Source organism: Gambusia affinis, linkage group LG04 (genome assembly GCF_019740435.1).
Source record: "Gambusia affinis linkage group LG04, SWU_Gaff_1.0, whole genome shotgun sequence".
NCBI lineage: Eukaryota > Metazoa > Chordata > Actinopteri > Cyprinodontiformes > Poeciliidae > Gambusia > Gambusia affinis.
The window spans coordinates 21,073,105-21,088,820 of NC_057871.1; the positions used below are offsets into that span (position 1 = coordinate 21,073,105).

Genomic DNA, 15,716 nt, shown 5'->3' on the forward strand with positions numbered 1-15,716 from the left:
ATGAGACCATTACCGTGGATTAGAACTAAAAACTGAAATTATTGGGTAAGTTTTGCTCCAACATTTACAATAAAAACTGAAAAAAAAATCTGATCCACAATCACAAAAATTTCCTATTTAGATATTACCTTGAAATGTCCAACAATTGGTCTCTGATTGAAGTTTTGTCTTGTAAATAGGATAAATGTCTTAATACAGATTTTATTTAACCCAAAGGTCATGTACATTACAATAAAGTATGATTTTTTTCGCAATTAAAAACAGCAACACAGAATGTCTTCGTTGGAATAATTTCTTTTTTCAATGTAGCTTACCTGCAAGTTAGTGAAACATTATTTTGTTGGACCAAAGGCTTAACACTAATGCCTGGCTTATTATCTTTTTGTTTATTTGAGGTGATTTTGCCCTAACCGCACTCCGTTATGATGAAGTTTTGGGATGAATTTTGGCTTTTTAAAGCTGAAGTTGCAACAACTTCCCTCAAAGGAAACTCACAGGACACATTCAGGGACCGAATTGTGAAATATTTCATTTCTTAACCTCAACAATATTATAAACTCAAAGCTCGTGTCCTAAACATCATCTCTGATTGTACCAAATTATTCCCTCGCCAAATTTCGGCTGACACTGCATGCAACCTGCAGCAGGCAGGGAATGGTGCAATACAGGATCTGGTGTTTATCTCAGTTAAACAAAACTAGGATTTCATTATTGAGGAACAGCAACGTCGCAGCTGCTTTCAGTCAAACTGTCTGAATTAAATTTTACCTCTTTGATTTCTGGCAATTAATGCAGGAAAACGAGAACAGCTTTATTATTTCTAGCCAATGTGAAATACAGTTTGTTTGAGCAAAGAGAACGAAAGAGAGCTAAACACAAGTGCATCAATTAAATAAGACCAGTTTGCAAATTCTATACTAGTCACAGGATAATTGAGATGTTTCATTGTTATTTTTTAAAAGTCATGATTTAAAACGTAGTTTGTGTCGAGTCAAGTTTATTTGTTATTTCAACAACAACAGGGCAGTTCAGATACAGTAACCAATTTTGAAACTGGATAACAGTCTTTAGATGATGAACTATGAACATGGATGATTCAGTTTCAACATGTTTAACTTCTTGCTCTTGTTAGTTGCACAACACTGGTTGGTGCACACATTTAGGACGCTCAGAAAATTATGACCAAACCAAGTGCAAACGCAGCAGAAATACAAACTCTTTCGGTTCCCTCCTCTGCAGTTTAGCAATGCATAGTCAATGCTTTAGGTACAGTCTAATTCCTGGTCATCCATTGATAGGTTTCTGGGAATTTAAACAGCAAAGCACAGTTATAAATGCTAAGTATGTGATTTTTTTTTTAATGTAGAATTGTGTATAATATCCCAATTAAGTAAGTTGATGTTATGTTACAAAATGTAAGAAAGAGTTCAAGATATTTGTCAAAAAGACACTGCTTATTTTATAAAAACACCTTTAACATCATTTTGCTAAAACTGTTGCTACAAATATCTACACTAAAACGGCACCAGAGTGCAGATAATCAACTAAGTTGTAGTTTTCAGTTTGAGTCTTCATCAGCTTCATTCTCCAGTGTCCTTCTTTCCTGCTCGATCTGAGGCCATTCGTCCTCAGAGGCTTCAGATTCCTGACCAGGATATGAGAAAAATAGTTTGAATATTTGTTAACAATGGCTGAATATTGAACTGAATGATGCCGTCACCTGATAAAGTTCGTCCTCTCTTGGTGCTTTCGCCACATCCGGGTCCTCGTCGTACTCTGTCCAGTCCTACAGGAGAAGATTTATGTCAGGCGTTTGGGCTGCTGGTGTGATGTGGTGGAAACGCTCAGGTTTGTAGGAATGCTGACTTACCATCTCATTCTCAGATACAACAAGTCTTTCCTCCATCGCAAAACTCGATCTAACAGTGAGTTTAAACACAGTTAGCTTGTTAGCATTTCAGAAACATTTTAAGTAAGTTTCAGCTCCTGCCGGACCTAATCTGCATGATCGTTTGGGGAAATACAACCAAACAAATTTACAGTGTGATGAAGGGTATTTACTATCGAGGTGTGGAACGCGGTAAAATGGTTTTTCCCAGAAGAAGCAACAAAGCATACACCATAGCGCTGCTTCCTCTTTGAACGAAAATGCAGCTGAAACCAGATATTTACATGGGCAGTTTTTTTTTTTTTCTTAAATCTGACATCAAATCAGACTAAACACCAATTTTAGATACATTTCCATTTCACTAGATCACAAGATATGTTTGCAAAAAGCAAAAATGTTTATCCCTGAGTCCTTTTGCAATTGTAACCTAGTTTTTTTTTATCCTGCTAGTGGACTAATGGCATCTTCCTCATTAAATGACCTTTCACCCCATGTTAGTACAGGACTTGTTGCACTGTGGCTAATAATAACAAGACTCTTACTTAGCTCAGTCACCTTCTTTTGATTTCATCTTTAGGTTCATAACAAAAAATATTCTGGCAATTAGTAGTCCTAAATCTCCATCACTTTATTCTCGTACTGAATTATGGTCAAAACTAATGAGGGAGGTTCTGAATAAATTTTGTGGGAGCTGGATTTAACCCACATGAAGACGGTAAGAGACAAATCTCTGTTTTACAATATTTGAACAGAACTTCTCTTCAAAAACTGCAGTCTATTCTTTCATAAGCAGCTGTGATGCTTATAGAAAACTGGAATAGACACATTTTAATTTTCACTTTGAATCTGTGATGTCATTCGTTATCTTTTCCTCCAAAGAAAGCAAGACATTTACATGCTAAACATTTGGGATTATTTTGTTTTCCAATAAATGGAAAAAAACCCCCCAAAAAAACCACTCACTCTGACTTCTGTTGAGACAGTTTCCACCCTGAAAGAAGAACGGACAAATGTTCAGCATCTCCCCTTCACAAGACAAACAAAGATATGAAAGCAGGCGAACTTACTGAAGATGACTCCTGACAGACAACAAAACAACACCAGGAAAATCAGGAGCCCGAAACAGCTGAAGACCACAGCCACCACTAAGGCTGGAAGACGATTCAACACTAGGTAGAGAAATGGAAACGAGTCAGCGATTTGTCTCACGGAGACGTTGCTCAAGCAACATTCAGCGTCCACCTTCTTTGTCCACATAAAGCCCTTTGCTGCTTATGACCGTGCTGTTGTCGAAGCTGTCCCACACTTCGCAGCGGTACTTTCCAGAGCTCCGTCTCCCGACGGCCAGCAGCAGGATGGACTGTTCTGGCAGATCCACCACGTAGAAGAAGCTTCCCTGCTCACGTAGCGGCGTTTGGTTGAGGTACCACTGGAAACGCGGGTGAGTTCCCTCTGCCGCCTTGCAGTAGAGCCTGAGGCCAATGACGGCGTAGTTATTGCCCATGTCGTATTCAGATTGGACCGTCACTGGGCCAGCGACTGACACTAGAGAAAAGAGACACAAAGTCAGAGGTATTGTAGCCGTTGACGTATTTTGACCTCGTGCTGCTCTGCACACTTTTACTGTCTCAGTTTGAGTTAAACTGTTAGTGCAGTTCTGGTTTACTGTTGATCGGCTTAAACCAAACCCCGACCAGCAGAAATCCTTGTCTTAATAGAGTCGATGCATCGCATTGAGAGCTGATGAACTCTGAACAAAATGTATATAACAGTCCACGTAAAAGTAAATGACAATACGAAGTGCAATAATCTCCTCTACACTCTTCTTCTTTGGTGCCTTTCACCATTTCCAGTATCACGTATAAAAAACAACAACAACAAAAAATATTATATCAAATCAAACTATGTTTTTTAATAATTTTAATTTTGCATACATTTATTTAAGTTTAAAAACACAAAAACAATAAAACCACAAGTTTTTTTTTTGTTCTTGTTTTGAAAGAGAAAAACCAAAGGACAAATCTTAACGGATTGGGTTTCTTCCATCTGCAGCATGTAGCTGAATGAAACGCTCCCTAATCAATGCAAACACAATGAAGCAATACCATGGACTCCTAATGTTGATAGCATTTGTACTGCAGCACAGCCAACAGCAGGGAGTTAGCAAAGAGTCTGGATTTTTCATGATAAAGGTCTCTTTTTGGGGGGGGATGAGGTTCTTATTTTGGTAACTACTTAGTGCAGATCTACAGAGTAAGAAATACACAGCAGAGTTTTATGTTAGCCCAATTACCTACCGACTTCAAGAGGCAACCATCGACTGTATTCAGTCTGGTTCCCGTTCCTGGCCTGACACTGCAGCCACCCGGAGTGCTGGTCCAGGACCACTGGAAGACGGAACGTGGCGTGTCTCTCTGAAACGTTCTCCCTGACCATCAGATCCGTGCCTATGTAGAGCGAGAAGCTTATGGGAGGATCGCCTCTCTCAGACTGGCAGGTGATCCTGGCTGAATAGCTGCCATCGTCCTCCTTCACCACGGTGAATGAGATGTCAGGGGTCGACACCAGATCTGAGGAAACAGAGACGAGGAGAGCGTTAGATCTGCTGGGCGGAAATGTGGCGCCTTACAAGAGTATTAAACCCCGTTGAGCTGTTCCACATTTTGTCACGTTGCACATTTTAAATGCATTTGATTTGGAATTGCACTCGGATCACAAATTTCTTTCACGGGACGGCTGGATTTGAGGTTAGACGACTCACTTTACTAACGACTTCTGAAAGAAACAGGTTGAACTGCACTGATTTTAAAATAATCTCCCCAATAAAGTACAGAATTGTTTGTGGTTGCAACATGACAAAATCTGAGTAGTTCAAGCGGTTTAGCTGCGTTTGCAAGTCACAGTGTAATCAAACACATGCTGCGGACGACTCCCAACCTTTCACTGTGATAACGAGGTCTGAGCTGTTGGAGGTGAACCATCTGGTTTCGTTGAAGACGTTTTTAGCCCGACACATGTAGGAGCCGCCATCTTTAGAGGACACTCTAGGAGAGACACAGATTACATCAACTCTAACCAAGCAAACAAAGACTTCTGAAACACTTTAATCTTAAAACCGTACACTGTGTTTCGGTTTGAATGAGGTAAATGTAAACAGAGACTGATGGTTAAAAAAAACTGTCAAGCAGAAGTCTTGAATCAATGCAAGTTTTTAAACCCTTTCTTGTGTTTCAGAAAGGGGGAACTGAAACAGATTATCACTAAAACAGATGACACTGTGCCTTATATTTCCAGTGATGACAGGAAAAGCTACAGCGCTGATCATGTCCAACTGCATCAGCTAAACTTCAGTCTTGTTTCAGCAACAGAGCAGATGTTGACATGTAAGATCTTTACAGTAAAAATAGGAGGTAATTCACAAAGAACATCAATTTTCTCTGTTTATTTTGTGCTCTTTTTCAGTATTCAGTCATAATTTCTTATTTACGGAGCAGATTTCACTAAATAAGTGCAGATGGAAATAGACTCATGAAATGCAGCTAATGCAAGCAGTTCACACCTATTCTCACAACAGGCTGCAGCAACAAACACAGCAGACGGAAGAGTAACCAGAAAAACAATTATTTCCTCACAAAGACCCCATGTCATTACTTGATGATTTTCTTCAACAAAGCTAAAAAATTACATAAAAACTGTTCTGAATTTCTAAATCAGTAAGCAGCATTCAGCACTGCTGTAAATTTCAAAAGACAATTGACATTTGGAGAATTATATGGAGGCACAAACGTGGGTTTGCACACATTTAGCAGTCAATTTAAAAAGCTCAGATAGTTTAGTGCTCGAGTCTTAAAGAAAAGAAAAGGATTTCTTTTAAGACTCCAGCCTTGTTCTTTCAAGCCATGTTTTATGCCATCACAGACCTGGTGATTATTATCCGGTTGTCTCCAATCCACTGGACAGGAGACGGAGAGACGAAGCGCCCATTGAGAAACCAGTTGTAGGAAACATGATTTCCAGATTCAACTTTGCATTGCAGCTCTATCTTGGTTTCCTCATAGATCTCTGTTGGACCCGTGTAAACAATCGCAGCACCGGCCACTGGCACTGCAAAACAAACAGAGGAAAAAGACATAAACGTCACTACCACAGCTGTCAGACAAGAGAATATGCAAAGATTTTATCTTTCGAGCTCCTGTATTTGAACTGTTTTTTATTAGTCTTTTCTGTACTCATTTAGCAGATTGTAACCAGATTATTTCAGTGATATTCAACTTGTTCCCCATGAAACCACACAATATTGTGATTGTTATAGTGGAGCCCTATTTTATAAAACCTAAATAATGTGGACTTCAATAACTAACCAACAACATGGAGAGATATGATCTTAATATGGACGCATTTCGTTTGCACTGTGTATTTGTAATTCATTGAATGCTTGCGTTAAGACATGATTATATATTTGTGAGGTGTCCTAAAGCACCTTCCTGAAGATAAAAACAGGTGAATTTCCCCACTGAAAACAATGAAAGGAAGTTCTATTCTATTCTATAAATTTAACAAAGTGTATATAAATAAGACATTCCTGCCATTGATGAGTGAAATTAACCAGAGTTGAACTGTTGCTGAGTGTACAATAGTTTTTTGACCTTATATTCTAAGGAGACAGTTTTTAATGTGTAGAACAATGCAAGTGTCCAAGGGACTTACCAATAACCCTTAAGAAGTGTGCTTCGCTGACAGTCTCGTTTATCTCAGTGTTGTTTTGTGCGCTGGCCACACACTCGAAGTAGCCCTCATGCTTAGCTTTGATAACCTGGGAAAAGGTTCCCATCCCCTCCCCGGCTGAGAGGGTGTATTCTCCAAACATCTGTTTACGGTCATCCTTCCTGGAGACAGGAATTACAACATGTCTCTTGTTGCTTTATGTCTCCGAATGCATTTAACTCCAACTGTAACCTGACTCCACTTACCTGTATAATGTCAGAAGAATCGGTTCATTATTTCCTGAACTGGGAATTTCACACACAAAGGAAATTATATCTCCTACCAAAGCTTGCGAGGGGCCGTGGAGTCGTGGCTGGTCCAGTTGGAACTGATCTGTTGAAACAAAAACAAAAAAAAGAAAAGAAATCCCAAAGAGCCATCAGCTCTCATCACAGTATGGCACAGAAATGATCATGAAAATGTACTTACTGCTCTCTTTTGTGCAGCAGCACAACCCTGTAGGAATGGAGACGAAATCAGATGAAGTGTTAAATTATTTCAAAATCCTTGACACTCGATTGAGTTTCTGCTGGCTTGCTCACCCAGGACGACGAAAAACACAGAAGCAAACATGTTGAAGTCGCTCATGCAGAGGGAGGCTTTGAATGGTGTAAAAATCGGAGGGGATAAGTGTCAGTTGTAACTGGGCGGATGAAACTGTGCGTCTGATGACCTTACAGGCAGAGTCAGAGAAACGTGCGGGCGACTGATAGAGCTGCAGGCCAACGCCTCCCGAGCTTCAGCGTCATTTCAGCTGGGAGAAATAAAACCGTCCTGCTGCAGTTCACTGAATCAAGCTTAGACTCACAGAGAAGCAAGAAAACATTGTTTTCTCCTGTTTGGTGTGATTTGAGTTTGGATTGCATGTGATCATTTTGCAGTGAATCGAGTGCATCTTAAGTTTGCAGTGAACATTTTAGTGGTTTGTCCGCCTGCAGTGCTGTTTAAATTCGGGTTGAACCTTATGGGATTGACAGCGAATGGATAAAGTTAACGGGAACCCCTTTTATTTGTGTAATAATAAATATTGTTAATTAACTTCATTCTGGTTGTTGTTTATTGCCCTTCGCCTTGACAGAATCATAACATGAATAAAAGTAAAAACCTAGCTGAAATATGACTGCAATGTCCTCAGTAGTCATATCTTCGCCTCTTAAGTTTAATTTTTTATTCCCACTAAACACAGTGAAGTTATCCACAGTGAGCGTAGTGAATACAGCTGGTTTTTCTTCTTTTCTAGTTTTATTGGCGGTTAGCTAAAAACGCAGATTTTCCCCTCCCCTCCTGTTTTGTTCTTGCGGTTCTCTTGCGTAGTTGATACATGCAGAACTTCAGACCGCTGGTCAAAAAATGTTATCGTGAAAACTTGAACTGAGCGTTTGTTATCCGCTTTTTCCATTTTCGTGTTGTGCACTAAATGGGAAATCGGATAACGAGCCGCAAATCCGATTTCCGATTTTGGTTTGATGAACAAAATACGAGTCTATTTTCGGTTTTTTCATTTTTCATTTCAAACGAAAAAAACGAAGAACTGCCTGAAAACACACGGACCTTTTGCCTCGCAATAAACTCTCGCATATACTGTCATTTAATTTGTCAGTTTTGTCCTCCGTTTGTCGCTGTCAATCTTAAATATCTGAGACCCATCTTCCCCTTAATAGATGAAAACATGTTTACGTCTTTAGAATTTATTTGCAAAATTACAAAGTACAGTAGTGGTTCGACACATTTTATCACTCTTTATACAGGAATAGCCCACTCTTAGAACATTTTATAAAACATATCAGATTATTGAAAACAGAAAGTTGGTTACTTCATAAATACATAATAATTAGCATGAATCAGGATCTTCTGGGATGTTTTCATACTGTGATTTCAGCGGTCTGAAACAGAAACAGACAGAATTAGTATGTCTTTATTGTTTTTGTTTATAAGTTATATGTTTTTTATATTGTAAAGCTTATAGTCTGCATGGGAGCTAAAATAGAGCACAAAATATTAACAACAATGAAATAAAAATAGTACCTTCACATTAAGTCATGTAAAAAATATATCTTGCACCTACAGTATTTTTTTTTCTTTTCAAATGTTTCAGAAAATGAAAGACTTTCATAAATATATTTGAAAATTGAAAGTGTACAATAGGCTACTAAAAATTCAAACTTTAGAGGTGACAGGTTAAATAAAATCAAAACTAAAATTACGACAGATAAACAAATAAATTACGTGGGTGACGTGTGACAAAAATCTAATTATTCAGGTGGAACAAAAACTTTTTAAGACGTGACAAATTAAAAAAAAAAAACCCAAGAAACTAAAATGTATCAATTCAGAAGCTGATAAAATACAAATCCTAAAATTACAAAGGAAGCATATTGATAACAATATGGGAAGATTGAAATTATTTATAATTAATTATGAATGTGATCTATTTAAACAATTTCAATTGTCAAAGTGAAAAACTTTAATAAATGTGAATTATTCAAAAAATATAATTCGACATGAAACTCTGTTATTAGTAGATATTTTTAGAATCCATTCAAATCTAACTAAAACTATTGAAAGAATCTAATTGCAATTTTTTAAAAAAAAGTAAAGATGAAATGAATTTAAAAAAAAAGAATAAAAAGTTGACTGAATTGTTCTTGCTGCTCTTGTTCCTGCCGGTAGTTGCAGCGGCAGGAACAAGAGGAGACGGATCGCCTCGCTTTTCCTAAACCCCGCCCACATTTTGAGCTCCTCTGGCGGCTAACAGATAAAACAGGATTTACTCAGCGAATTCAGCCGGGTCTGTGGAAACCACCAAACACTATCACCAGACCGGCATGTAACTCCTGCAGCTGTTGCGCTCAGAGATCACATGTCAGCCGACATCACATGGCGGCCGACACGTTGTGGTTGTTTTTCTGCTCTAGCGACTGAGCAACATGCATCCACTGATTAAATTGTGAGATATGAAGAAGAACTGCCGAATGCATGCAACCGTAAGCTTAAACTTTAGCCAAAATCATATTTTCTAAGACGTAGGAGCATATTTTAAAGAAAGATCAAAGACCAGCCTGAATGAAGAAGCTTAAAGTGCTCTTGGCTGATTTAATTTGTGTTCAACCTGCAAGCAAACCTCAAGATGATGAGTGGTTAAAAGCTGAAACGGCTGGTGTTCACTAACATCTGCTTCAGAGATCACAAATATTTTATGTCATGTATTTACAAATACAACACCGATAAGTGCTGTAGCTGTGTAGCTATAACCTACATAACAGGGAAGCATTTTTTCTAGTGCACTACTTTATTTGTAAAAACTTTTATTTATTCTTTATTTAACCAGCAGATTCTGTGTGATTATCATTTGTGTTTTGAGGGAGACCCGGCAGACACGGCACACGGGTCATTGCAAGAAAAAGCACAAATTGAATTAACATTAAAACACACAAAAATTATAATTTTGCCTAATCAACTGTAGCAATAAAGGACCTCCACTAATTTTATTAGTAACATTTCTTTCCAGAGAGCAACAACTGGTCAAGCCTGGAAACATTACAATAAACTTAAGTACACAGAGTAAGTGCACCCTCTATTGAATTACTTCTGTATCATTTTATGAAAGTGCTGCAAAGAAAATATAGATGTTACTACAGCTTTAAATAAAAATAAAAATATGGGTTTTGAAGTGAAGTGTTCTATTAACATGTCAGAAAACTGGATTAACTCTGGCGTATTCTAGGTTTACCTGGTTCTGGACATGACGGGACAAAGTGTCCGTCTCAGACTCCGGCTCAGAGAGATGAAATGGCATTGTGCTGGAATCACAGAAAATATACATTTCATGCGCAACAACCAGGCGATTTAAATCAAAGAAACGACAAAATGACTTTAAATTAAGTGGAAAAACTTACTTAGCTGCAGAAACATTGGTAGGAGCTGCAAATGAGACATATGCAGAGAGCAAAAAATGAATACCGCATTTCAGTTTGACAGATTGCACGCGTGCTTTGCTGCACAGACCTGCGGAGAGGTCAAGCATCTTGAACAGACAGGCGGAGGCCACTGCCAGCATCAGCAGGAAGAAGCAGCAGAACACTAAGGTGATAACTTCAGTAAGAAACTCTGAGGGTCAGAAGACACAAAGCCGTTAATGTAACACATCATGGCTTTATGAGAGTGTATTAGTAGTGTCGTATATTATTTTTTACTTTGTGAAGTTTCACTGCAGAGTGATGCTTGAGCCATCGAGTTGCGGTTTTCCTCTGGTTGACGGGAAAAACAAGCAGAATAAAAGGACCAGGGTTAAGATCGCTCATCGTTAAACAGCCGCAAAGTTCATTGTGTTTTATTTAGATTTCATGTGATTTCATGTGAAAAAAACAACGAAACTGCATGAATGTGAACTAGAGGGAAAAAAATTATGCATGGTTTTTGACTTTGTTTTTGAAGTAGAAATGGGAAAACTGTGGCGCGCTTTTGTATCCATCTTCCCCATCCATCCATTCATCCATCCATCCATTTTCTGTTCACCCTTGTCCCTAATGGGGTCAGAAGGGTTGCTGGTTCCTCTCCAGCTGCGTCCCGGGCGAGAGGCGGGGTTCACCCTGGACAGGTCGCCAGTCTGTCGCAGGGCAACACAGAGACATACAGGACAAACAACCACTCACACCTAGGGAGAATTTAGAGAGACCAATTAACCTGACAGTCATGTTTTTGGACTGTGGGAGGAAGCCGGAGAACCCGGAGAGAACCCACCATGCACAGGGAGAACATGCAAACTCCATGCAGAAAGAACCCGGGCTGGGAATCGAACCCAGGACCTTCTTGCTGCAAGGCAACAGCTCTACCGACTGTGCCACTGTGCAGCCCTCCAGCATCCTGTCTCACGTTAAAAAAAAATTACATTTTGGTCCATTCCTCTGCATAATATCCCAAAGTCAATCAGATTGGATGGAGAAAATCAAGTAAGATATTTACTCTGGAAACTATAAATGTTTAGTTTGAAACTTGGTAATGTTTTACACTTTTGCAGCATAAAATTAGCTGGGTACAAGAAAAAAACCCACAAAAAACAACGATATTATTGTTTAATAAAGTTAAGAAATAGTATATTAACTCAAGTAGTACTTATTTTACTTTTGCTTTGAATGGAAAACCAATATAATATTAATGTGGCATAAATCAGAAATGTTACACATCGATTTGTTTCCTTTGGCCCGACTGTTTAAAGTATTTGTATCCTACATCTGGTGACTCCGTTGCCTAAAACTGTGCAGACTTTGACGGACAATGATTGGAAATGTAAGAGTGCATCTCCAACTTTTCATTTATGATAACTATTTTTTTTCTCACCGGTGATTCGGACAAGTACAGCGGCGCTTTCGGCCCAGGGCCCAGAGTCCTCGTAGCTGTCTCTGGCCCTGCAGCGGTAAGACCCAGAATCCTCTGCGCTCAGCTGAGGGAGGAAGAGGACTTTTCTTTGGTGGGACAGGACAGCCTGAGTTTGAATCTCCTCGGGCAGAAGAACGGAGTCGTTGAGGAGCCAGGAGAAGAGCGGGAACGTCCCTCTGCTGATGCGACAGCTCAGCCTGGCAGCGGTCAGCGTGGCCTCGGCGCTGTACAGATAGTCCACTTCCACTCTCACGTCCGCCCCGACCGGGACTGGAGACACAGCAAGAGGACAACAGGAAGGCTCTGAGCTCAATGGGTATGCGGAGTAAAATAATAATGATAAAGACAAACCGCAATATTTTTGATTTATTTAGCTCGTCATAGAGAAAAAATATGGGTGTTCATTTTTCAAAGTCATATTTTCAAGTTGTTACACATTCTATTAATGTATTAATGTCAGAGTTTCAAACTAAACATTTAATTCACAGGTTAAATATTTAGTACACAAACTAAATATTTAGCTTTCAAATTAAATATTCAGTTTAGAAAATATTTAGTTTGAAACAATCTACAGAATTTAGCTCAGACTTAAACACTTAGTTGGTAAACTACATGTTTAGTTTGCAAAAACATTTAGCTGGAAAATAAATATCTATTTTGCAAAGTGAATATGTAGATCCAAACTAAATATTTAATTTGCAAATTAAATATTTAACTTGCTAAATATTTAGCTTGGATCTCTGACATTTATAAATGTGTAAATAACATGTTGAAAATATGACTTTGACAAATTATTACTCACATTTTTTTTCTCAAAATATAACAGCCTGTCGTAGGGAAAGATTGATGATGAGAAATTAAGAAATGGCTCCCGGTCAGCGAGGGAACCAGGAGTGTGGATCACAGAATGGCATTTTGATCCTGAACACACATCTCACCTACTTGCAGAGCGAGGGCCTCGCTCTTCAGGTCCTGCACCTCCGTTCTCCCTCGGCATCGGGCCTCTCCCATGTTCAGCCCGATCACAACAGGAACATCGAACCAGGCGGCGAGGGACTCTGCAGCTTTGGCAGACCTCACCTCCCTGTCGTCCAGTAGCAGAGAGAAGCTCACAGGCGGACTTCCTCTTGAGGACCGGCAGGTTACATTTCCATGGTAATTCTCCCCGTCTTTGAAAACGGAGATGGAAATTTCCGGTTTTGAGATCTTGACTGTGGAAAAGGAGGAGAAAGAAGTGGAGAGAGAGAGAATGTATTTTAGAACAAACTCAACCAAACCAACAACTTCACACAACAAATCCATCCAACACCTGGGGATGAAGTTAAAAAAAAAGAGTCCAAACTTGTCAGGTGCTGGGTTGTTTTGGGGTTTGATTATTTGATTCTAGTTTTGATTTCTGTTCTTTGTTCACTTTAGTCTCACACTTTCATTAGATCCGCCTCATTTCTGTTTCACTTTAGTCCTTCGTAGTGATTCTAGTTTAATTGTGTTCATTTATTCCTAGTCTCTATTTTTTAGTGTCCCATGTTATCGCTCTCTCTCCCCCCTCACGCCTGAAACCTGTTACTAATCAGCCACTGCTCCTTGTTTTGTAATGGAGCTCCTCAGTATTTTTACATCTCATTCTCAGTCAATCCTTGCTGGTTCCTCCAGTTTCTTTCCCTTTACATCCTGGCAGCTTTTTACCTAGTTCCTGTGTTTTTGTTCTGCTCTGGCTCCCTGTGTTGTCTTTTGCAAGTTTTTGTTATCAATTTCCATTAAATATGAAACCAACTCTCCGCCTCGGCCACACCTGCATTTAGGTCCGACTTCACCACCACACGTCATGACAAAACCCTTCATGCAAAGACATGCAACATACATGAAGTATAGTTTTGTTTACCTTTGACTGTCACCTTGACCTCTGCGCTGGTTGAATACCTACTGATGTCTCGCACCACAGACCAAGCGACGCAGCTATAGCTTCCCTCCTGGTCCAGAGTCACCTCCTCCATCACAAGTTTGTTCTCAGCGATAACGAATCCAGCGGTCGATGAGGTCACTTCCTTCCTGTTGCGGTGCCAGGTGTACTTAAGGTCGGAACCTCGCTCAGCGTCGCAGCTCATGACGATTCTTGACCCCTCGTAGGCAACCGGCGGAAAGGGCTCAGAGGTCACTCTTGTGTTTGATGGCGGAGCTAGAAATAAATAAGGTAAAGGGCATTAGACTGGGAAGGTTCAGTAGAACCCAGACAGGTCCAGTACTTACTGACTACAGTCAGCTTGATCCTGTTGCTGAGTCCCGATTTTCGTCCAGCAAACGCCCTGCACTGATATGAGCCGCCTGAAGCTGCGGTGACTTTCAGGGGAAACGCTGTAGGTTGGTCCCCTTTGTGGCTGACTTCTGTGGCGACCTGGAAACGACGATCCCTTATCAGCTTGTAGGCGACCCGAGAGGACAAGCCGGGGGCAGAACAGCGGAAGACCACCCTGGTGTTGAGGTAGGCTCTGTCAGGGCCAGACAGCACCGGACGGAGAGAACCTGGCTCACCTGGAGATTCAAGGCAAACTTATCAAAAAGAATGGAGCATAGCTAATGTACATATATATCCCCAAAAATCTTTATGACAAACTAGCGGAAGGGCCAAGTTGAAATTAGCAGACTCACTGCAGTAAGAGAAGGACAATTGTTCTTGAAATCACATGTTCTTGGGTTAGAAATGGTTACCTCCCCCAAGAAAAGCGTGCATTTATGATGACGTATCAAAATATAATATGCTGACAATCTGAGAGAATTGATTACAGGTGTCATGGCATTATAGGCCAAGTCTTAATGTTTTAGGATTTATCTTGAAATTGTGTACTCTCCCTTTGATCTTTCATGCGTTTTGATTTTGGTTTCATATTTTAAAGTCGGTTCTTGTCTCTCTGTGCAGTGATTGCTTTTTTAGTGATGAATGTACAACAATTTCCCGTCTTGTTTTTACTTGATCCCTTTATGGACTTGAACTCATCTGCCACCTTTTTATATGCTAGTACTGGATTGACAGCTAAACCTTAATCCTCCATAGCACAGATTAAGCGTTGAGGCTTCCATTATACCAAATTGTAGCTGGTGAGTTGGTTGGATTCTGTCAAATCTTGCTACATACATTGTTTAAGGTTGCTACCTGTTACTTACCCTGTGTTTTCTAACAGCTCTAATGAGATTTAATTTTTTGATAATTAGCCAGCCAAAGTGAACCCAAGAAGTCAGAAAATCTGTAACCCAAATTTTACATTTTGACTAAATATTTTCTCATAAATCCCTTTAAAACACCAGTTTTAGCCATTTTTCCAGTTCACCATAGACACATTAAAGTTTATAAAGTGCACCGAAGTATTTGAAGGGTTTTCGCTGGTTGAGAGTAAACATTGCTCCATATCTGAACGATCACACTTACCTATCGTGACGGGCAAACTTGCTAGAGCTAAAAAAAAATAAAAAATTAAAAAAACCAAATCAACAACACGAGTCAGAAGGAATGTTAACCCAGTAAATACACCTTTCAGATCTTAAGTCCCAAATTACTCACCCAGAATTGGCAGTAAATATAAAGTGAGACGGTTCTTCATAACAAGACTATGAATGTGTCTTTGGCATGGTCCTTTCTGCATGTATGTCTCATTGCATGTGCATGTGTGGGAGTGAGTCAAGGACACATATGTTG

General features: G+C 39.6%; 2 protein-coding genes across 2 annotated transcripts; both read right to left on the reverse strand.

Annotated features, from left to right (window-relative positions):
- Positions 1-886: 886 nt before the first annotated feature.
- si:dkey-93h22.7 (Fc receptor-like protein 2) lies at positions 887-7,314 on the reverse strand. The gene is made up of 13 exons (XM_044114269.1): positions 7,195-7,314; positions 7,082-7,108; positions 6,859-6,985; positions 6,596-6,774; positions 5,809-5,992; positions 4,826-4,932; positions 4,186-4,458; positions 3,131-3,433; positions 2,956-3,057; positions 2,852-2,879; positions 1,871-1,919; positions 1,721-1,786; positions 887-1,645 (listed from the first exon to the last, which is right to left on the reverse strand). The coding sequence occupies exons 1-13, from the start codon at positions 7,238-7,240 to the stop codon at positions 1,559-1,561; spliced, it is 1,578 nt and encodes a 525-aa protein (XP_043970204.1). The 5' UTR covers positions 7,241-7,314; the 3' UTR covers positions 887-1,558.
- A 1,008-nt stretch (positions 7,315-8,322) lies between these two features.
- Positions 8,323-15,683, reverse strand: LOC122829592 (Fc receptor-like protein 5). The gene is made up of 11 exons (XM_044114270.1): positions 15,582-15,683; positions 15,450-15,476; positions 14,276-14,557; positions 13,911-14,204; positions 12,967-13,239; positions 11,990-12,298; positions 10,846-10,899; positions 10,658-10,759; positions 10,549-10,573; positions 10,383-10,452; positions 8,323-8,535 (listed from the first exon to the last, which is right to left on the reverse strand). The coding sequence occupies exons 1-11, from the start codon at positions 15,661-15,663 to the stop codon at positions 8,515-8,517; spliced, it is 1,539 nt and encodes a 512-aa protein (XP_043970205.1). The 5' UTR covers positions 15,664-15,683; the 3' UTR covers positions 8,323-8,514.
- Between the last annotated feature and the right edge of the window lie 33 nt (positions 15,684-15,716).

Excerpts from the sequence above, each read along its gene's own strand:
- si:dkey-93h22.7 (XM_044114269.1), bottom strand. The coding sequence starts at position 7,240 with ATGAGCGACTTCAACATGTTTGCTTCTGTGTTTTTCGTCGTCCTGG. Across the intron at positions 2,880-2,955 it reads TCTGTCAGGAGTCATCTTCA|GGTGGAAACTGTCTCAACAG; the intron begins GTAAGTTCGCCT and ends TTCTTCTTTCAG. Across the intron at positions 1,920-2,851 it reads CTGTCTCAACAGAAGTCAGA|ATCGAGTTTTGCGATGGAGG; the intron begins GTGAGTGGTTTT and ends ACTCACTGTTAG.
- LOC122829592 (XM_044114270.1), bottom strand. The coding sequence starts at position 15,663 with ATGCAGAAAGGACCATGCCAAAGACACATTCATAGTCTTGTTATGAAG. Across the intron at positions 15,477-15,581 it reads ATATTTACTGCCAATTCTGG|CTCTAGCAAGTTTGCCCGTC; the intron begins GTGAGTAATTTG and ends ATTTTTTTTTAG. Across the intron at positions 14,205-14,275 it reads GATCAAGCTGACTGTAGTCA|CTCCGCCATCAAACACAAGA; the intron begins GTAAGTACTGGA and ends ATTTATTTCTAG.